Raw genomic sequence first — 23,340 nt, 5'->3', positions numbered from 1 at the left:
GGAGATAAAGGAGGCAGACAAAGTGTTTTCGAACAGTTTACTTTTAGGCTCTTGTTCTGGCCAGAAAGGTACCTGCAGATTTCTACAGATGCCTTAATATTACACAATACATAAAAATAATGATATTTACAAATGTAGGCACTCAATGAACAAAACGTTGAAAACACAGACAAAATTGATTTGCGGGTTATAACAGGGAAGGCGGGTAGATATGATGCTACATTATACGGAGCAAGGAGATAATCAATTTAGAGAGCACAATGAGAGATTTGAATCAGTACGCCAAATTATTCGAAAATGTGAAAACAAGAAAGAAAGAACTAAATAGGACCCAGGTGAAGTATAATAATTACGGTCTGCCAAGAAATGGATGATATTAAATAAAAATGTTATTTCACGTTTACTCATATTTTTTCAAGGTCCGTTCAATACATGGAATGTTAAAGGTTTAGCGGGTAACAAGCATTTTCATGGAATGTACTCACGCAATTTTATGGTAAAAGTCAAGTCATTTTTTTTTATAACCTTGTTTTTTGTTAAGTACCTCAACATCGTTTTTCACTTCTTTGAAATTCACTGGCCATTGCAGACATTATTATTATTATTGTAAGTATTCAACATAGAATTGAAGGAGGTTCTTATTATTCTTATTCAATGGTTGAGTCTACAGTTTATACAAATTGCAATACATGTGTTCGAAAAATTATGCGAATTCCAAATAATTATTAGCGTTTCAATTATTACATACGGAAAATATTGAACCACAAAAAGTGCCCGTTTCGAGAAGACACTGGTGTACTTACAACAAATTAGAAGTATCTTTCAGAGGTTCATCAAATGGCAAATGTTCGATAAACAATTTTACTTCAATATAAAAGATATTCGCATTGTTTAAAAATCAATTATCTTCGATTTTGCAGTTATTAAATTGAGATCCTTCTCTTCTATGTTTATCTTATCAATACACATGCTACTAATCAGTAAACGTGCGAATCATATGATAGAATATCCTTTTCAATATTTAAATACAAGTCCACATTACAGAGAATAAAATAAGTTACATGAGTTCTCTCTATATTCAATAAAATATTATACAAATTATAATTATTTATCTTATACCTTGGGTTAAAGAGCCGTCAGTAAAAATTATGAAACACTAAAACTTCCTTATTAATTGAAGAGAAATTTGTATTTTGATTCGTTTTCTTTACACTTCATTTTTACACGTTCGTATCATATTGATATGATTACTTACAACACTTTAAACACTAGTCCCCTCTGATTTCATACACAATATTCAACATGTCTTTCAAATAGCATGTTCTAATCAGACTCTTTTTACGAGTTGTTTTAGAAATGGTTAAGACACGTTTAAACTCCATGTAACAATCGCTATGTAAAAGAATGCCTAAATATCGAATAACTAAAATTTCTGGATTTAGAAAAACTACCAGTATAGCTTTAATTCATTACAAATAAAGTAAACTGTGATAAAAGACTAAAAAAATGCTGTACACTTGGTCAATGTAATCTTACATTTACTTATCTAAAATTGTTAAAAAATTGTTTGTTGTTTCAACTATTTAGATACCAACGGCTCTCTTAACCCGTCGATAATATCACAGATGAATGAGTTTCCGTGTTGTGCGTCGCGTATTGCTACCTCAGGGTTCTCAGAAGAGCGTTAATTCTTTCTATCTGCTCGCTGAGGCATCGCCTCTCTGTCTCAAGGGCGGAGCAATTGGACAATAAATCGTATCTTCTTCTTTCTAGTTGGATTGCCTCTGATCTCAGATTATTTGTCCGTGCTGCTAGTTTCGCCGTTTGCGCAGCTAAGACTGTTCTCTCCAACGATTTTTCTATAAAAAAAAAATACAAAGAAAATAGAATCAATTAGAAAAACATATTCGCCCACGTTGACGATATCGTATGCATTTTTCACATAATGGATTTCAATTATTCACATTCGCAATGATTCTAAAATTTAAGCTGATTGTTATAGATAATAATTACGGACCTTTTGAATATTCCATGTATGCGATCATGGTATCTTCGATACCATCCCACCTCGATTTATCCTTGTCATCTTTATCATCAATCGAATCGTCAGCCTGACAAATCTCTGGTATTTTGCAATGTTGCTTAACGCCATTCTCTCCAGGTGTGGGTAGGACAGAGTGGAACCTTGGTACTATATTTGGAACCAAAGGTGGTAACGGTGGTGGTCGCTCTGGTAAATGTTTTGATTTCACTCTGTCCAGTAGTCGCATTTTCTGCGGTGGTCTTGGTAACAATGGTGGATTTCTTGAATAAACTCTGGCAATTCTTTCACAGTAAGCTGTCACTGTGTTGACACTTTTCCGTTTTTTCCGATCCTTGAGAATGTATTGCCAGCTTACTTCCGCTTCTGTAATGTTTTACACATTGTTGTTAATGCAAAAGAAACAAAGTAATCCAGATTCTTAATCATATTCTTTATTACTTTGTTGCAGATTCGACTGTGATTTTCCATTTAAAGGAAAGTATTTAATTTCTTACTCTTCACCAATGACGCTAATGTGTATGATGATAGTGCTCAAGGGAATAATAAACTATCATCACATGTTCTTCCGTAAATACAAAAAAAAAAGATGACAAGTATATTACCGTCTCTCTTGGTTGGAGGCATAACATCAAGCCCGAGAATATTGAGGAACCCAGCTTTGCCTACAAAATCGGGAGTTTGAAGAAGCACATCAGGATGTTCCCGTGGAATTGGTAATAGAGATTCAAGTATAGGTTCAGAGTCCAATGGTGGAACAGGTGGCTCTGGATTTAGCTTATATCGTTTTTCCACCTTGGAAAGTTCCATTTCTGTAAAGAAATTTTGAAAATCCACATTCTGTTATTCTCTGATTACTTTTCGGTTGTCTTGTAATTAAAATGATTGCAGACAAATGATACGTTTCAAGTTCAAGGTATCAAAACAAAATTCTAAAATTCGTTCATTTTTTAACAAGTTTTTAGACGCAAAGTTAGCCTTTGAAATCCAATTATTACAGATTATTTTATTCCATTGAGATACTATCTTACCATTTCTAGTGCTAAGAGTGGTCAGTCCGAACATGGCGAGGAAAGAAAGTTTCTTGGCAGGACATTGAAGCTTAGAAGGCGGCCCTTTGGTTATCCACAGATCCGAATCTTTGACATCTTCTTCACTCTCTGATTCAGAGCTTACACTGGCTCCGATGGTTTTCTCCCGTTTACGTTTCCTTCGTTTTTCAGCAAGGTCCAGCATCGATGTTAACTCTTTCGGTTTCTCGGGCATCAAGAATGATTTATCGTTCACAGTTTCGTGCTTGACTAAGGACTTGCTGAGATCAGGCACATTTAACACAGCCGATTCACACTTCACGGAAATCTCAGTCACATTATTGCACTTGTCGGTAAAGCAAAATGCAGATTTGAGTTCATTATTTGAGAAATTCAATAACTTTTCTTGATATTTTGGTATTTGCAAAAGAACATTTGAGACATTCTGGCAGGTGCGCAAAACTTCCTCCGATTTAATACTCTGCATCAATTGAGTAGTACCAATTGGTTTTTGCGCGACATCACTTAAACTGAACTTTACAACTGGTTGATACGGTAATGTGGACATAATAGTACTTTGATCCATCTGGGGTTTGACATCGATATCAGACTTACAATCTTTATCATTTGTATTTAAATTCAAGGGTTGAAAAGTAGGCCCTTTGTTGTTATGGTCATAATTTGACTGCAACAGTACAGGAGATTTATCCGATAACAATGTATTGATAGTCGAATGATTTTGGTTCAACAGTGTATGTCGCGATAGATCGCTTTCGTTTCTTTCATTATTTCCAGCACAATTCATCTGTACATCTCTCTGGACGTTTTCTAAATTACATTTGTAATTCCGACTAATGGCTTTCGATCCGCTCATAATATGATTATTGTAGTAATTAGCATTCGCAGAAGTTTTATCATTAGTAATACAGTTATTATTAATATTTATTTGGACATCGGTTCGCTGAAGGTTGCCTGCTGTTGGCAGTGCTTCGCTTACATGGTGCGGCGTTGGCGGTTTCGTACTAATCGTATTATTACTAATATTTGTGGTAGTATTATGATTAATGCTTACATTAGAAATATTTAACTTATTAGAAGGATGTTGTTGTTGTTGTTGTTGCTGGTGGTGGTGTGGTTGTTGCTGTTGTTGTTGTTGTTGTTGTTGTTGTTGTTGTTGTTGTTGTTGTTGTTGTTGTTGTTGCTGCTGTTGTTGTTGTTGTTGTTGTTGATGATGATGCGTGGAAGGGGGGGTGAAATGAGGTGGCTTATACAAGCTGGGGACATGAGAAACGGGAAGATGAGGATGATGAAACTGCGGAGTCGAGTATGGAATAGATTGGGAGGGGAGCTGATGATTCGTAGATGACGTCAATGATTTACTGACATTTTCCGGCAAACCATCTTGGATTGACTGTGTGGTGACCGCTTGGGTCGTTGAACACAAACTCGACGAGGATGACGACGACGACGACTTCACTACTGACTCTTGATGATTGATTTGGTTCGGGACATTTTGATTATGACTATTGAGTACGGGTCTCAATTGTGGTTTCGAAGTAGCGCGAAATGAGTCCTCAAAAGGCCTGACAAACGCCGGCTGAGGCGTGGTCGGCTGTGACAGGACATCTTTATTTCTAGAACTATGATTATTTGAAAGGGGTGGAGGAGGAGAAGATTTGTGAATACTGGGCGATTGGTTCGCCAAATTGTTCAACGTTGGCGGAACGGCACTCGGCGTTGTTAATATATGCGTTGCATGAGTAGTTGTCGTACCGCCGAAAGACGACGAATTTGTCGTGGTGCAGCCAATAGGATTTGTACGTTGATGATGCATTGTTTTGGTTGTAGTAACGCTCGTTATCGTAGTTATGTGCTGACTAGAATGAATGGTACTTGACGGTGCGGAAGGTAAATGTATGGAAGGTATGGAAATTATTGGCGCTAGAGGCAGACTGAGAGGTGGCGGGGGCCCAATAATGCTGGGGGCCAAGGAAGGTATCGAGGGCATAGTTGGCATCGATGATATCGAAGGGATTGGGGGGGGTGGGCCTATAGTCGCTGAACTTATAGGTGGAGGTCCCAAATTTAGAGGAGGTAATGTCGAGCCCAGTGGAGGTGGCATGGGAGTGGAACTGACTGAACAGATGGATGCGGAGCTGAGTGATGCGGGACCAAGTGGTGCTGCGGGGCTGGGAAAAGAAGGGAGTCTTGAGTGATAAAGGGACGTAGAATCGGTGGGATGGGGAGGCGGGTCTTCTTTCCTCGTAACGTGATGGCCACTGTTGACATTGTTTCCTCTTTCTCGGTCACGTTCTCTGTCCCTGTCTCTCTCTCGTTCTCTTTCTCTTTCTCTTTCTTTTTCCCTTTCTCGTTCACGATCTGGCTCTCGTTCTCGTTCTCGTTCTCGTTCTCGTTCTCTTTCCCGGTCCCGTTCGCGTTCACGTTCCCTCTCCCGCTCGCTGTGCAACTGAGTCGCTATGGTCGGCTTCCTAGCTGGAACAAATTCCCACACAATGCTTGGTAACACTCTACTACTCTACATTCAAAATTTTATTTACAAATTTGTTTTTCCAAAATCAGGCATCAAAAACGGGCTATGCATACTTCGTGTTATTTTTCAGTAATATCTGTAGGCAAAATTTTATCTATATTTATATTCACCAGTTTTTCCAATTTTCCATATTACATGATGCACTATTTTCAAAGAATTATGTATTTCTGGCACTGCAATTCTTTACTGTTTCGGTAATATGCTCGTTGTGCAGAATGATGTGTAACAGTTTATTTATTTCAAGTAGAAAACTGTGAGTCAACCAACTTTTTGGAATTTCCATGAAACTAGAAAAATTTTAATCTTTCGTATCTCTACAATTTGTAGAAGGTTCGATTCCAAAACACCTGAGTATTCAAAGTAAGTTGATTTGACTGTGTTTACCGTCTATTACCGGATAAGATTTGCAAATTTACTTGTCAACTTATATCTACCATGTAATTAGAAAATAGTATCAAAATGTTAGGTTCAAAGGCTTCAACGAATTGAATTGAATTTCATCAATTCTCTACCGTGAATTCTGAAAATTTGTATGCGATAGTCGATCAGTTACGAGAGAACTTATTTCAACATCAAACTTCAATTAGATTTCTTTTTTCACGACGACTGCGAGATTATCCAATAATTCCTAATGGATATAATTTACACGATTTGCTACTGAGTATTGGGGATGATTTTCAGCAATAAATGTGATATAACACTACAACAAGCTACGAAAAAAAAAAATTAAATAAATGTGAATAATGCACTAATTACTAGTTGTGATAATAAATATGTATATATAACTATTATGTAATACAGTATACGTATACAAAATCTTCCCCAAAACTGTTTCAGAAAATGTATCGAGGGACAAGAATTTCAAGTCAATCAAAAATTTTGATTACTTTTATTTTTTGCAATATTTATTTTCAATTGTAGACCAAATATACATGTTTACATAATAAATTATATAAAAATGGTATAATTTTGACAGAAAAAAAAAACACGAACAAAACCGAGAAATACAAAAATTAAAGAAAAAAAAAATAATAAACAGTGACAATTTATATACAACAGTGCATTCAGTCAGTGTGTATTAGGGGCAGTACTGTTTTGTTTACAATTAGAACAAAATTACCAATGCACATTGCTCAGTGATTAGTAATGAAATTTCTAAAACAGTTGCGGGAACAACTAATCTAAGAGTGTATTTCACCTGGCGAAAAGATAGATCGATTTTCACTGTGAAAAAGGCCACGATTGCCCAACGATGTCGATTTAAATTGCAGCAAAAGCAGGACTTCTTTTTCCCTTTATATTTCTTTTTCTTCAAAATCTAATATACATAGAGTTTACACGAAAGATCCAAATTTCCTAATCGTCAGATATAATCTCATATTTCTTACACATGTATATTGTATATAAGTATAATGACAAAGGATCTGCTTGTTGTTGAAAGATTAATTTCGAACGTATCGTTGCGCGAATCATTCAAGAGATCGATTCATCGAAAAATAACTTTCAAACCACAAAGGCACAAAACAGTCTATTGAATAAAAAAAAAAAAAGTTCTAGTTATCACATCATTACATCCACGAGGTTTCACAGAATATTACGAAAAAACTTATGAAATATGCATCGTTAGGACAGTCTATATGCTGTACGGTGAAAGAAGTATTTTGATCTATTACGCTTTTTTAAATAGCATCGCTATTTTCTTAGACAATAACAAGGCACATCCCATATGAAAGAATGGAATTTTATTATCATGAATTTTTTGAACGATTTATCCAGAAATAGATTATTATTTTTTTTTTAATCCAATTACATAGATTTTACAAAGTGCTAGAAGTTTTATGAAAACGAATTTTAAAGTGATGCTATCTTTCCACTTTGATGTCACACACTCTTAAGCCGATAATCATTTCATAATTTTTTTTTTTTTTGTCTTTTCATGTTTTATAAAATGGCAATCGTAGAAATTAATTAAAAATCGAGTCCACATCATCAATTATTGCATAATCAAAATTGTTGTACTATATTACATCCAATACTATGAAAATCGTTTTATGGAACATTTAAATCCCGAAAGTTTAAGTATTGAATTCTCTGGCAGAGAACGTCGGTTCAATTCCTTGTATTCTATATTTTGTCAGCATATTGGATTTACCACATACATACATAGGCATTTATGTAATCCCGACAAAGATGCCACAATAAAAATGATACCTTGATAGAAAAAAAAAAAAAAATAAAAAAAATAAAACAAATGTATCTATGACTCTTAGACAGTACCGGCGTTAAAGCTAAAAATGTATTTTTTTTTTTTTTTTAAACTAAAAGGAGCTACCAAACAGTTCACTATCAACAAATATATGTTTACTATCTAAAAATTATATCTATAACTTTCATTAGAAGCAGTTTAATTATGACTATAAGTTGTTGTTTTTTTTTTTTCATTTTATTTTTTATTACCTCTAGATTAATATTAAAAGCGTAGTTTGTTTTTTTCCTATACGTTTCTTTGAATTTTCATCGTGTTTTGACATCGTGAGTCAAGAAAAAAAATTATTTATTCATTTCACAGTCAAATATTTCTAAACGTTTTCATTTTTACTCAGTCTGGGTGTGGTCTAGGTACCTAGAGAAAATGGTGGAAGGGTAGGGTGTGGTGGGGAAAAACGGCCTACGACCTAAAATGATCGAAAACCCAATGTCATTGATCGAAAGTTCACCTGAGCTTCCTATTATTATTATTTATACTTAATCAAAATAAACGAAAAACATTTCGTTACGACATGATGTAGGAAAGTGAACTTTTTGGGCACTCCTTGGTAAAAATCTCCCTTTCAAAACAAAAGGTCTATCGATGACATATTTTTTAAATATTGATATAGTTAGATAAAATATATCTATCAAATGAACACAGTCATTTAAAATAAAAAAAACTCAATAAGAGTACTGATATAACTACTAACAATAATTAACTTTTTTTTTTTAGTTTTTTGCAAAAACACTACAACGTCACTTAAAAATCATCTGAATGAGAATCAATTTTCATTATATCGTGCCAACTAAAATTTGTTAATACCGGGAAAAAAATAATAAATAATTACTAAATCAAGGTTTACCAGACCAAACAATGACAACATCTACAGTTACATACGGTTATTATTACTGAACGTTGATTTTACACAGTTTATTATTCGTTACTTGCATTCGAAACAACAGTTGGCTAAATAACCGCAATGGTATCTATGAATTGATAGCCGTATAACGTACAATAATGTAATTTGTTGGCAAAAGAATTTTTCACGAACTTTTGGGGTAAAATATATGAAGAGGTTGAGAGAAAAAAGTATAAACCCAATACAGCTTTGTAGTTTTAGATACGACCATTTTATATATATTCAGTGAATTCTAAGACGTCTATTGACATCGAACAGTTCTATTTATTTTGAAGTATGTGAAACATCTGGTAAACCTTGCAACGATGGTATGCCGATCGCACTCTGAACAATTGGGTTCGATCAATGGGAGGCAGTGGGGGGTGGAGCGACTCGCTCACCTGCAGTGTCGGCTGAGGCAGGGGCAGGGACGGGAACGGGAGCAGCAGGGGCCGAACTTCGAGCGACCCGTCTCCTCTCCTCCTCATCGCGCAGCGCCGCTTGTTCTCTCACTTGTCGAATTCTATGCTCTTCTTCCAACTTCAAGCTGCAAAAACCAATGATTCATTTCATTATAAAGATTTTGAAAATTCGTTATAGTGATTCAGTATCGTTTGGATCTTTGTCATTCATTTAGCGTCGAGAAGAGAATAATCTACTCTAATCGTTGCGTTAAAGACGTTCATTTCCACAAGATGAAAATAAAATTCAAAGAGTGCTTACCGTTCGTGCATTACAGGTGACATCAGGCCTAGGGATGCAGGTGGCAACATTTCTGGGCTGTATCGCAGTCCATAAAAGGGATACGAAGGGAGCCCAGGAAATAGTGGCGGTCTAAGCATCCCACACCTTTCCAAGTACATTTGATCTTCTAACCTGAAATTATAAGACGGTGTTATTAGCCTTGGTACCCTTTCTTCGTAACAACCATGTTTTGTTTTATTGAAAAATTGTCCCAGGAACTCAAAGGATCAAAGTCTGAATAACATTTAGACGCGTACCTATAAGCGTGTTGCAGGTGTGGCGGCGGGTAAAGACCGTGATGATAAGGGCTGTAGGTCTGATCCAGAGCAAATGCTGGCGGTGCATGAGCCGGATGATGCTCAGGCCGATACGGTTGGAAACCAGACCTAGCCAGAAGTTCGGAGGTCGAAGCCGTTACGCTGTGTTTGCTAGTTTCAGCTTGTCGAGGAGTTGTATACAGCGAGGGAATCTCCTCTGGCCTTCGCTCATGCGTCGAACGTTCCTGAAACAAAAAGTAAGTGAAATTAACGTCCGAGGTTTATATGTGGATGAAATTTTTGCAACATGTTTTCATTCTGGTTCGTTAGTAAGTTAATTGTACTTAACGAGAGAATTTCCGTTGGACAAAATCGAATTCCGTACCTTAGCAGGCGATGGTCCTCTCACCAGTGGTGGTGGAGCTCGATTTTTTGGACTAGCCCTCGGTTCCTCTTCTTGCGGAGCTGGTCCTGCCTGCTTCGCCAAGTTTCGAAGCGCCGCTGCGAAACTTCTACTGCTCTGTTGGTTCCCGGGTCCAGGTCCTGGTGTATGACCCTGTGGTAATACACCAGGGCTCGGCCTGTGTGATTTACCAATTGGAGCTGGTGGCTGTCCCTTGTTACTGGCTGGTTGAAGTCCTGCAACACAATTCAAACAGAAATGATGTGTTATTAAAACAGTGGCAAGAATGACAGGAGCATTGTCAAAAAGTAATCACAACTGCTATCATTAAAAAAATAATTCACGAGTGATCCGCCATTTGTAAGATCTATTTTCGTCAATGTTACAAGAATATGTTATTGATTATGGTACTTCTATTGAAATTGAATCATCGTATGATTTATTGAGCACATACAACGCACGTTACTATTTCCACCTCAAATCTAGGTTTGTGTAATATTGCAGCAGCCGCATTTGGTTAAAATAAGAAAATAATGAAGAGAAGAAACAGAAGAAAAAGCAACTATCAAACCCTCCCGTTCTTTTGGGAAGAGGTTTTAATCCCCCCATTTAATCTCTCATCGAGAGAGTGTGCTTCCGAACTTTAGCAACAGATCTCTTCCTACCCTGGGCCTCACAGTGCTTTTACAGACTATTCGAGAATAAGACTACTTCTTTTCTATCACTTCTCTTGGGGCTGAACTTCTGGCAGACTCCAGAGTGTTTTACTCATTGTAAATTTGATGGTAGAAAGTGTGCATTTCAGCTATAGACTCCAACAGCTGAGTGCATTTTAGGCAATTAAAATCTCATTTCAACTTGACTCTCCAGTAATTGGAATGAATGATCTTTATAGAAGAGGATTGGCAAGAATACAATTTTCGTTAATTGAGCTTAATCATTTTCTCCTTCTACTTTTTCCTCCACCATGTCCTTTCGAATGCAGATTTCAAACCCAGACCGTATCGTGCTTTAGAAGGACGATTCACAATTAGCAAAGTATGCAAATTATATTCTGTGGCAGGATAACGATGTGGAAAAGAAGATGGTTACTAGAAATTTCAACGCAGTTTGCAAAGTTCAAGAAAATTGTCAGTTGCAGGAAAGAAAAGGGCTGTGACACCTCATGAAATTAATTGGCTCGTGCTAAATTCATTATAAGGTTATACAGTAAACTATTTTTCTGTTAGCTGGCAACGACAGCAGCAAACCCTCAAAGATAAACCAGGCTGAGGGACGCCTGGAGTTGACTCGGTGTTGTTGGGGTGTTAAGCGGCTTACAGTCTGTTACCATGGTAACACCATGCCACTAAGACAGTACCTCAATCTCATCCCTAGCCGATGTTCCCTCATCCATGGAGGATTATATACCACAAGCTCCGCTTTTATACTAAAGTCTCTTTCCACCTAACCTTTGCGAGACGCGGTTGCCTTAATATAACTGATTCCGTTGTTAACTATCACACTTTTTATCAACGTATCAATAAGTGTATAAATTTACTCGATATCTAATTCAGATTTTACTTCCAGTATCATCATAGTTGTTGCCATTGCTATTGTATATTTTACAACGCATTTCTATTGTTAAGAATAACAAAATTTATTAATGGAAAATATGGAGATTCGCGATGGAAAAATGAGGCTGCATTCAATATTATTATTACATTATATAAAAAATACAGGAATATGAGTTTATTAAATTTTAACAAGTTCTTTGAATTCGTAACAAGCGATAACGAACACGTGTACACAAATTGCATATTTATATAACGATGTTTCGAAAACTCAATCAATACTCTGTTTTAAAAGGAAATTAATTTACATACAATGAATTCTGAAATCGGGTGAGCAGGGCAAGATTGTAATTTTCCAGCAGACTAAAACTTCGTTTATCAACGAATAACATTAAAGAGGAAGGGGGCAAGCTGCTGATGACGGGTTTCGTTTTGCATCCGGAAAAGCTACGACCGTGTATGATTCATCAAGATTTACCGTGTTTAACCCGAGAATTACGTTATACATGACTCGATTAATTTGATACCACCTCAACCATTTGTTGTCAATTTAAGTGCGAAATATAGATATTAGTACGATTTTATAGCTGAAATGAGAACAAAACATATATAAAAGAAAAAAAAAAACAAATTAGAAAAATAGTTTCTTCCCAATAATATTGTTGTCCATTAATATCAGTCACTCAATTGTTCACAAAATCTACATCTGAAAATTCGTTGTATTCGGTATAAATTTAAAAGAAGAATTTATAAGTTTGGAAGAAAAAAAATGAAAAAAATGAAAAAACTAAGAAACGGCCTAGTAACGGTAACGTGAGATAAAAAATTTATTACGATGGATCGCTGAGCGTTTAAACTTGTGTAACGCCCGTTGCCGAGTTGAATAATTGATTGACAAACAGAAATAAACCGAGCGTCAGAAATCAAATTAAAAAGTTATAACGGGTTGTTTGGTTGGTTGGTGATCTCCGTAGTATGGTGAAATTAAAAACTCGTTAACTCGAGCGTGTGGCGTAGGGAATTATTAGCGAGGTGAGGTTATGTAATCACCCTGTATCGCGGGTGTCGGCGGGACGGGGGTTGGGGGGGGGGGGGGGGAGGAAGAGGGGGTAGCGTCAGGGATAGTTACACGAGTAAGCTTAGAGCTCACCTCACCTCACCTCACCTCGAAAATGTATAAACCCGACTGCTTCTACCTCTGCCTCTCGCTGAAAAATCAATGAGCAAAGAGCGGCGACGAAGAACCGCGCCAGCCGTCAGGGAGGAGAGGAGAGGGGAGGAGAGGAGAGGAGAGGAGAGGAGAGGAAGAGGAGGAATCAGTGATGATACTGCAGCAGTAGCAGCAGCAGCGGAGTATAAAGAGATGGAAGGATATACGTATGTAACGCACACCCTGCATACGCGAAAAATGTACAGGGTGACGTTGCTGGCTTGAGGGGAAGACTTTTTTTGGACAGGTATCGAGTTCCTGCTTACAGAAATCTTCGGTGAAGAAACGACATTATTTTTCCAGCTTCCGGAGGAAAGAATTGTTAATCGAGTTAATTAAGTGAAGTGGTGCATAAATGCGCAGGTAGATAATCAAAACTGAATTTCGACAGTTTTTTCTCTCCCTCTATCGAAATTTCATTTTATTCACTAACGGCCATCTTGCGACCGAAATTATTGAACACCGCGAGCCATTTCGATTACCGATCGTTCTTGCATTTCAATTAATCGTATATTTCAAAGATTTGAATGTCGATGTATCGGAAATTTGTATCGATTGAGTTTGATAGAAAATCCCGATGATAATGTTTCGAAAATTGAATAAACCACGTAAACTCATGACAAATTTCTTCCTCTTCTTTTTTTTTTTTTTTTTTATCTTAAAGAAGATTCAATCTTCAAAGATATCGCCGGGATGGTTTTTGAATTCAAACACATAAAGGAGACAAATAATAACGCCGCAAGTCAACGACTGGTCATTTTTCGAAATTTTTCACAGACAATTATTAATCGAAATGAATGAGCGAAAGAAAGGGGGTTACGTTGAAAAAAGGTGATTTTGAAAAATTTTGACAAAGCTTTCGATTTAACCGAATATTATTATCATCATGATTATCCATATATTATACAGGGGATGAAGAGTCTTCCAAGCCTGCTCGAAAACTTTTCACGTGTCAGATGTAGGTACCGGAATCACAGGGTAAAAATAAAAGGCAAAAAAAGAAGAAAAAGTGGTGAAAGATGCGAAATCGCAGAGTACAGAGTCAAAGCTTGTTGGATTTTTCCCTTCTCCGTCGGTGTGTCTGCTGCGCCCGTAGCTTTTCTCTGCCTTCTTTACTTTATCCCCGTGTATAAAACGCCAACCCCCCCCCCCCCCTCCTTCAACCTTTTCGCTTTCTACACCCTGCGTCGCAGCATCAGCATCCCCTACAGTACCATCGGGACTGCCATCTCTCCTCCTCTCTTCTCCTCTCCTCTCTTTCTCTCTCTACATCCGCCCGTTTGTCTGCCACCGCATCGCAGCCGGGAAATTTGCCACTTTCAATGGGTTTGAGTTCGTTCATATGTATGTATACTTATATATATATATATATATATATATATATATATATATATATATATATGTAGTTGTATTGGTATACATAAATACAAGTTTACTATACATTAGATACATAGCCAAGGTTTGGTCAGCGACTGATTTACGATAGCTCAGGTTTGAATTACTTTAACCCCCCCCCCCTCCCCCCTTTCTTTCATACCGATCCTTCATGTCTTACGTGCATAGAAATTTAGCGTAAATTTATCCCATCTCACATACGTTTACTTTCGGTATGTTCAATTTTGTCCTTCTGAGCATAAAAAAAAAAAACTTCTTTTTCTTCTCAAATCATACTAGTAAAAAGTCAAATAGTTTGCTATAGATATAAAAACAATCATAGACAATTAAGTTGAGTGTCACAATGGTATGTCAGATTCCTTTTTTCTCTATTATCCAACTAGTTCCTGAACTTGTAGAACTTGAGTTTTTTTTCGACCACAAGAAAAAAAAAAGTAACGATAATAATAATAATAACAATAACAAGTTAAAAATCCAATGACTTGAATTATGACTAATATTACATAAATCGTCATTAACTTTAATCAAATTGAGGTTATAGAATACAGAAATGAGACTGCCGGCGGTGGTGAGGCAACGTTATTAAATAGCGGATTCCGGTTAGATTTTATTTATAACACGATCTGGCGAATTAATATGAAAATTTTCGCGGAAGCAGAGAAAATCGACAAAGCGCAGCAACGAAGGAACGAGTCGAGAGGAGAGATTCTGTCCCCCTGCAAGATCCTTCGGACTTTGACCGAGGAGTTTGGTATAAGGGAGGGTATCCTGAGGGAAGCAGCCATTCAGTGGGGTTGGGGTCTTACCCTCCATTCTTCCCCCTGCCTGCATAGGCGGCCAGATACCAGAATTTACTTTATCTTATCTCATTTTATTTTATCCCGGTTACCTGTTCCCATTATCCTCGCCTTTTTCTGGTCTCTGTTTTCTGTACTTTTATATATCTCACTCTTGCCTTATACACTCTTTCGTGTTTTTGCGCTCACTTGAAAACCAGAAAATTGAATATGTATCTGAAAATGTTGTGTATAATTACAAGAGAACAAAAAAGTTAACAGTTTTTTTTTTATAAATTTATTCACAGCTTTTACGAAATTTGTAAATAATATATGACTTTAACAAGCAACAAATTAGTAATCTTTAAAACCTGAAGATTTGCGTTTACACGAATATTTGATTAAATGTACATGCAGGTTTAGATACTGCAATAAACTCAAAGCGATACAAGTCCGCCGCGTAAGTTCCCTTACTCGATATAAATCTGCGCTGTTTAATTGCCTCCTCGATAGAGAGTGAAAAAATATAATAATCTCGCATCACATTCGCAAGTGTAATCACAAATGTTAAAGAATCGAATCCCCCCCCCTGCCCCTCAAAAAAAAAATAAAAAAACGGCAACGATTCTATTAATTCAGATCCATTACTTTGGTGAAATCGAACAACAAACGTTGAATACAATTCAAGCACTTACTTGCAAAAATATGCGAAGCTAACTAACGTTATTGTAACGATTTACGCTAATGAAAAATATTTATTTCGCTACATTGATATTGTTTGAAATTCCGTAAACCGTAATAAAACAAGACATATTCATATATTTCGAAATCTTACTTCCTTCAAAGTCAATGAAAAAAATAAAGAAAATAATAAATTTTTCTCAACGTTTCGTTACAATAATTTCTGCGAGACAACTATTTGTACCTACGCCTATGTTTCTCGAAGGAGGCTGCCGCCGGGAAGAAGGACAGGAAGTGGAATCGAATAAGCGGAGGGAGGGAGAATCTGAAATGGTATCAGGGCGAGGACTCGAGGTTTTTGGGTATGAGAAGCCGCCGCCGCTGGGGTACTAAAATGAAACGTATATTTAAGGTGAGGGTTGGCTCCTCGCGAGTCTCGCAGTAGGGGCTCAGAGTCGTTTATATGGTGATTCGATGTGGGGTTTTTGGCTAAAATATCAAGGGTATGCCCCGCGTTGCGGGCGAAACGGCTCGACTAAATAAGGGCGACCAAGGGGTTTGTCCAGCCTTGTGTTTTCCTCCCCTCATCACATTTACGCACTCCGGATTTACGCGCGTGTATCTGTGTGCGTTTGTGTTATGTATACGCTTTATAAGCCACCTCGCAAACATAACTCGGAATTCTGGAGGGAAAAAAGAAAAAAACTAGTTTCCGGGACAGAACGTATAAAACATATGTGAAGCCGATCGTTCGATGGAATGGCAAAACACATATGCACGCTTCGCATCTTTCCTTCGCACAACGTTGTATGTATATATATACACCATGCATACGAATATAGGTATAAAGAAAATACAGCGATACCGATGGCAAAGCCAAAGCCGTTCTTTGCCATCGTTACCGACGGTTACAGCGTATCGCGATTTTGTCGATCCATAGGAAGGATCTTTCAGCGATACATCAAAAGCTCTTTACATTATATCCGAGTAGGATGCGTGAGCGCTTTAAACTGATCTTACTATCCCGCACCAGTTCTCCGTGCAAAAGTTTAATTTTTTTTTTTTCTCTCTAGATGTTTTTTCTTTTTCCGTTCGACAACAAATTTTTACGATTTACATTTATCGTTTATAAATACACGTGAAAAACACTCTTCGCGTTGCTTGTTCCAATGAACGACTCGGTACGATTTTTTCCCCCCAAGAATATCGACCTCACTGAAAAAAAAATCTTAATTCTAAATTCGTAAAAATTTACTCTGTCTGACGCGTTAAACGTGAATTCGCGTGTATACATATATATGTAATTGCATACATGTGCTATTAAATATTGCAACTCTGACGGGGATCAGTTAAACGGATATCGCGGTTTGGTAATGGATGCGAGTAGCTTGTTTCCCACCATCGAGCATACCTGTCATTCTCTGTGAATGAATAACAACGACTCGACACGCAGGCATGAGAACCATTTATTTAGTGAATCAAAAGTCGCGTTCAATAAACGCCGTCAAAACGCGGTACATCATTCTGTTTTCACTTATACGATATTAAAGTCGACAGATTGTTTATAAAAAGAAAAAATCAGTAGAGAGAGAGAGAGAGAGAGAGGAAAATGTCTGCCCAACTTCACATGCTAACTGTAATTGAATAATCACCTTTCTATTAATTACAATACAACAATTATAAATAAATATATAATCTATACACTGATCGGAATTTGATAAAATAAAAATTTTCTCTAGTTTTACGTTTTTTTTTTTTCTCATTCTCATTTGTGTTTTTCCCTAATCTCACACACGATTCACGCAACGCAACGAAGCCCATTGCAGGATCCGTATAACGTGTATATTATTAGGTCTACAAATCGTGAAACGAAAGAACGTCGAAAATTATTACCAGGCAAATCGATAAACAGGTCGTCGTTGTCTGTACCTCGGGGCTCTTTGGACGGGATGGTAGGGTAAAGAGAATTGGAGAAGTATATAGCTGGCGATAACCATGGGTTGGTTGCCACCGGGAGGTGGTACCTCGAACAATAGAAATAAGCTCTGGATTAGGGGTTGATTTGCATGGGGAATCGGTGGGGGGGGAGAGGCGGCGGTGGCGGGTTTCGCTAATTGTCCCCAGAGGGTGCCTCGTACTTTAGTGTTAGGTTTGCACACGCGTATAATAAACGCATCCTCTACGTACACGAAACAACGCGCAATGTATGCGTGCACAAGCTGCGGAAGGTACGGAGAAGGCGAGAGAGAGAGAGAGAGAGAGAGAGAGAGAGAGAGAGAGAGAGAGCTCGACACGCGTCCCGTGGGATGAGAAAATCGTTACCCGGCACTCGCCTCGTCCCCTTTTCCAGTTCCCCGTTGCCACCAATCAACTACGATCCCGCGCATCGTTCCCTCGGGACCGATGAAAGAGGAGGACCTGTTGTCCAAAAGGCACGTGCGCGGTTTCAACACTATGTATTACGGTGTTTATTTATTAACCTTTATTTGTTTTTTTTTTTTAATTTATTCACTATGCACGCTGGTTGGTTGAATTTCAGAAGAGGAAAAAGCTTGTTCCTTTTTTAAAACCTGTATAAGTATATGTATATAATATGTATAGATTGATGGAAGAGAATTAACAATGAGTTTGATTAAAGCAACCGCACACGGTAAATGAACCTGGATAGTGTGATAGTTTTGATTATAAATACAACGTGCGGGAAATTGGTCAAGTTTCGAACAAGTTTTATAGCTAGCATTAGGATTTTGCAAATCGAATAAATCCAAAGCGGAACAGCGAATGCGGTAACGATTCGCGGATATTAAAATATCAACGCAATAACGGCGTTCGTTAAAATTTCACGCGCGGGGAATTGAAAATGGTATGAAACGAGAAGTAGCAATTGTAAAAAACCAGTATTTATGCAACGAAGAATGTTACAGTAAAATCATTTTCATCGCCGCACAATATTATTCTATACAACAGGTTGTAGAATTTCAAGATTGATATTTGTTGTTAAAAAATCAGTGCTCATTGACTGGGCTGTATAAATTTAGCCACTTCTCTCGTTACGCCGTTCTTCAAAACGGCGAGGAAAAAAAAAAAAAAAAAAAGAGAAGAAGAGGTACCAAACACGATGGGTCGAATCAACGTGTCGAAATATCTCTTTCAAGCTAACGAACCAAAATTAAATAAACAATAAAAAACCACCAATTAAGCCCAATGATCCGCGAGTCGAAGTATATTCCTAACCCTATAATATTCAGCATATATATACATACATCTAGTAGAGAATTATACAACATTGTATAGAATCATCGAGCACTGTACCATTGTCATGGTGTAAAGGAGGCGCAATCAAGTTGTACGTGACGGACATTGGAAATACATACTTGTAAATATATGCGTATAGATACGAAGAAATATTGCAGCAGACGATTGTAAAGGCATCGAAACACGAAGACGTGGACTCGAGTAGCTGGTCTGGGCGTGGTGAACGTAATAACGATGGTTGGGAGTTATAAACCCCGTTCAAGACAGCCGATTGCATGCACCGTTGCATGGCACGGGGCGTTTCTGTCAAGCTATCCGTATATACAGAGCAAAAAGTAATCTATAATCACCGTACGATTTCGTTGCGAGTTCAGTGTACCTTATAAAAGTCAAAAGTGAGGCTCTGAGTTCTCGTCGAAATAATGACGAGTCTCGATTGACAAAAATAGAGTTGAAACGTTCTAAAAATATCCACGAGCTGGTTTTTCTTAAGATCGAGGACTACTTTGACTAATTAATCAATTATGCAAATAGCTGGACAGTATAAGATTTATACGCAGAGCGTCAGGACACTTTTCCTCCTTCATTTTAGACAGTATTTTCTACTTCAATGATCGGTGAAATGCATAAAATATTTCGTCAACAAACCTGATTATCGCTAATTGATAAACTTGTATATACCTATAAACGGACAACTAGGTCGAATTATAATATTTAATTTATGAATTCGAAACACTTGTCGCGTTAAAGGGAAATAATAATTCGACCGGTTTGGAAATCGGTTATTAAGATCGGAACACGTTGCAGGTACTCAATTTGCTTAAGCTGCGATGGTAATTGGCAACAGCAACACCGATAAAACGCCACTGTATAATTAATTCTTAATCGCTCTACGTTACGAGACCGTGGACTGAAATGAAAAGGGGCGGAGAAAAAGAATAAATGAAAAATAAAAATAATCCGACGAGTGCAGGTTATACTAACGGTAGACACGCAACGCGTTCTACACGCGGTAATTTTCATACCCATAAACCCTCTCGACATATCGACGAACTGGCTCGACAAATAATCTCGCCTCTCTGTGAACCTGCATTACATACCGCGAGGCGAGAACTAGTTACGTATATTTCCATGAAACAACATTCTTTTCTGCATTCCAAAGACAGGTAGGTTTACTATTTTCCAACAGAGTTTCAGTTCTTTAACAGACCAGCTAAATCTTCGATGAACGGACTCGCGATTTTCATCGTTTTCAACCTCGGCAACGTTCAATCGGGTAGGGTAGATTCGCAATTCGTGTTCACTGTAACCATTAGTGGCTATCTATATAGAATCCCGTTTTTTTCTCAGTTTGACTTTGAATCTCTATAATTGCGTGATTCGTGATTAAAAGTCATCTTCGAGCAAGTTTTGGACGAAAGTTTTAATACTTGGCACACTTTGTACTTTCAGAAATTAGTGTTCACACGAATCGAGCTGCTTTGTACCATTTGTGAACATTATACATCGATCACTGGATCGAACAATGACCACAAAACTAGTACCAAGGCAAGTAAGACCCGTACACCTACCCAACACCACATTCAACAGAAAGAAATTCCACGCGTTTGTTGTAAATCGCCGTAAGCTACGTAGCCACTTCTCGCAAAGAAGATCACACTGTAAAACAAGGAACTGAATAAATAACGCGGCCAACACGCTCAGCGCAAGCACGACTGGTACCTTAAGAATGCTGCTGTAGCATCGTCTGGTTGACTGCAGCGAGATAGGTAGGTACTGCAGGTGTGTACGTGTAATTTGGTACATCGAAAGATGGCGTGTAGAGTGCAGTGCATGTCATACAAATACACACCCATATATGGAACGTAACGCTGGAGGAACGAATAGGAACATCGTGTGTATAGAACGTGGTGATGCAGGCAACTTGAACATGGTATGAAACAGTGTTTCCATGGAAGAGGTAATATTCTGTTCCCGGTTTACGCCGCAGGTAGTGGTGGTGGTGGTGGTGGTGGTGGTGGTGAAGAAGGTCTTGTCCAGCAGGAGAGTATCAAGGTGCAAGCCATTTCGTCTAGACAATAAGTGGGGAAGCAACGAGGGGAGAGAAAAGCGGAAACGAGATGAAATGAGACGAGACGACGGTGTTGGATCCTGCATCAGCATCCCCGATCCTCGAGCATCAAGCGTTGGGTAATATATACCCGTATTCCGTTGGGATTCTCGTATTATTACGAAATACCGACCAAAGTCTCTTCACCTCCTCCTCCTCCTCCTCCTCCTCCTCCTCCTCCTCCTCGTCATCCTCGTGAGTACTTGTCTATCCATGTATACGCTCGTGTGTGTGCACATGGTATAGGCGGGTGGCTCGCTGGCTGGCTGACTGACTGTTAGTTATTACAAGACATCGTCTGCTGTGTGCACCGTGCTAGCTTCTGGGCTGCATGGCTCGCCTTCCGGCGATTTCGTGCAGTCAGCTCTTTACGGTCTCGACGCTTTCATTGTCGAGTCTAATGAAAGGAGCGTAAACAACGTTGCAGACTGAGGGTAGATGTGATTTGACGAGTTGAGGGAAAAATTTTGACAGGGTTATTCACGAGGCTGAAGCTAGCAGCCGGAATTGGCAGCCGAACGTTCTAATGTTTATTCGAATAAAGTAGTGATCACCGAAAATCAAAATTTTGTGAAATACCTTGAACCCCCAATACTTATGTAATATAGAATTATGAGGGTAAAACTAAACAGAATTTTTCTATTTTTAGAAAATCCAATACGACTTCTAACTCTGGCTGCTAGCTTCACCTTCATGGGTTCTTCGTGAATCGAAGCACCATTTGTTGTAGCATCTACATGACGGTTCATTCCACATTTCTATACTTCTTGCTGGACCAATTGAAGTTCACGAGGGAGTCCAAGAGCGCCAAATCGATTAATTGCGAAAACTTTTTATCTTTACGCTGCGATTTGACCAAGTCACAGTTGTTTGTCTCACTTGGCAACAAAAACAAAGCCTGAGTTAGATGGATGAGTGATATTACTGTCTGTATTCCCGAAGATAAACGTCCATTAAAACAACTGGTTGACTGGTTTTATTAGCATTCTCTTACAAGACTTTAACTACTGATTTTAGGGTCAAGACTCAAGTCGGTGTTGCACGTATAGGTAATAAAATTGAACCGGTCAAGAAGAAAGAAAGAAAGAAAGATAGAAAGAACCACGTTGTTACTTTTTTATAATATGTTTCAACAATCCACCGCCTCACACAGTTGTTCGATTTCCGGTGCTTAATCACACGTCATATGCTACTAACAATAAGAAAGAGACTGGTGCAGGTTATTTGAATCCCAAGTCACAGGATGTTGATAAGATCGTGACGGAGTAGCGAAGGCTGTGATATTTTTTTAAATTATACATAATTACCAGAACGACATCCGCGAGTGTACGAGAAGAGATTTTAAACTAGGTAGGCAATGTTTAAAGAGTACGGACTTTGAATTTATTCTGAGCAATATAGTTAGGTACAGTAAATCGAGCTATGGGTGCAGAGTACCAAAACTGTTTGCACTGTCCCAACTCATTCGTCCATCCATTCATACATTCATTCATTCACGACTTCGAGTGAATAGAAAATTATCGATTCACGTCAAGTTTCGAATACACCAGTCCAAACTCGTAGTTCCAGTTATACCGATACGAGTCATAGCTACGATGTTCTCTTCTAAATGAAGTTGGCTGGATGCAGCCTTTAGTCGAGGTATCGGTAAGCTCTGTAGTCGACATCGAATCATTGCGTCTGTACCAAGTCTCTTGGCAAATAAGCCAAGAAGCAAATACCTGTTGCCGGCGCCACCTCCGAGTTTTAGAGGAAAGTTTAGCTCCTCAAGAAGAAGAAGACGAAGAAGAAGGTTTCATTTCCGCCGCACGGTCGATCGCTCCTTGGTAACTCGCTTCCAGCTAACACGTCTTTGCCTTTCTCTCTCACTACCTCACAGAGCTAGACGTGCTTTTTCTTACACCTTGCCGATAAGTCCACGTATAATGCACAATACCTCAAGTTCGTATCGTATCCTTGGGTCTACTATTTATACCTTTATGAATTTGCCGTTAGTCGAGTTACGTAACTACGTGATATAATACACATTAAGTACAAAGTCTGCATACTGCGAATGAAAGTTCGAATCAAAGGTGATCGCGTATTTCCAAGTGAAGTCAATAATTTTCATTCGACAAGAGAAGTTTCTGTCTTATTCAGTCATCCTAATGAAATTTCGGTGCGAGTTATGTTTTTTTTTTTTTT

General features: G+C 38.1%; 1 protein-coding gene across 1 annotated transcript; it reads right to left on the bottom strand.

Annotated features, from left to right (window-relative positions):
• Positions 1-22: 22 nt before the first annotated feature.
• On the bottom strand, positions 23-20,920 carry LOC124215162 (uncharacterized). Its single transcript, XM_046618207.2, has 9 exons — positions 20,899-20,920; positions 10,159-10,412; positions 9,774-10,018; positions 9,496-9,648; positions 9,174-9,319; positions 3,073-5,565; positions 2,647-2,853; positions 2,018-2,407; positions 23-1,859 (listed from the first exon to the last, which is right to left on the bottom strand). The coding sequence occupies exons 1-9, from the start codon at positions 20,900-20,902 to the stop codon at positions 1,660-1,662; spliced, it is 4,092 nt and encodes a 1,363-aa protein (XP_046474163.1). The 5' UTR covers positions 20,903-20,920; the 3' UTR covers positions 23-1,659.
• Positions 20,921-23,340: the final 2,420 nt, after the last annotated feature.

The sequence above is a fragment of the Neodiprion pinetum genome, chromosome 3, assembly GCF_021155775.2.
Source record: "Neodiprion pinetum isolate iyNeoPine1 chromosome 3, iyNeoPine1.2, whole genome shotgun sequence".
Taxonomy (NCBI): Eukaryota; Metazoa; Arthropoda; class Insecta; order Hymenoptera; family Diprionidae; genus Neodiprion; species Neodiprion pinetum.
The sequence above is the reverse complement of the archived record's forward strand: the minus strand, read 5'-3'. Positions and strand labels throughout refer to the sequence as shown.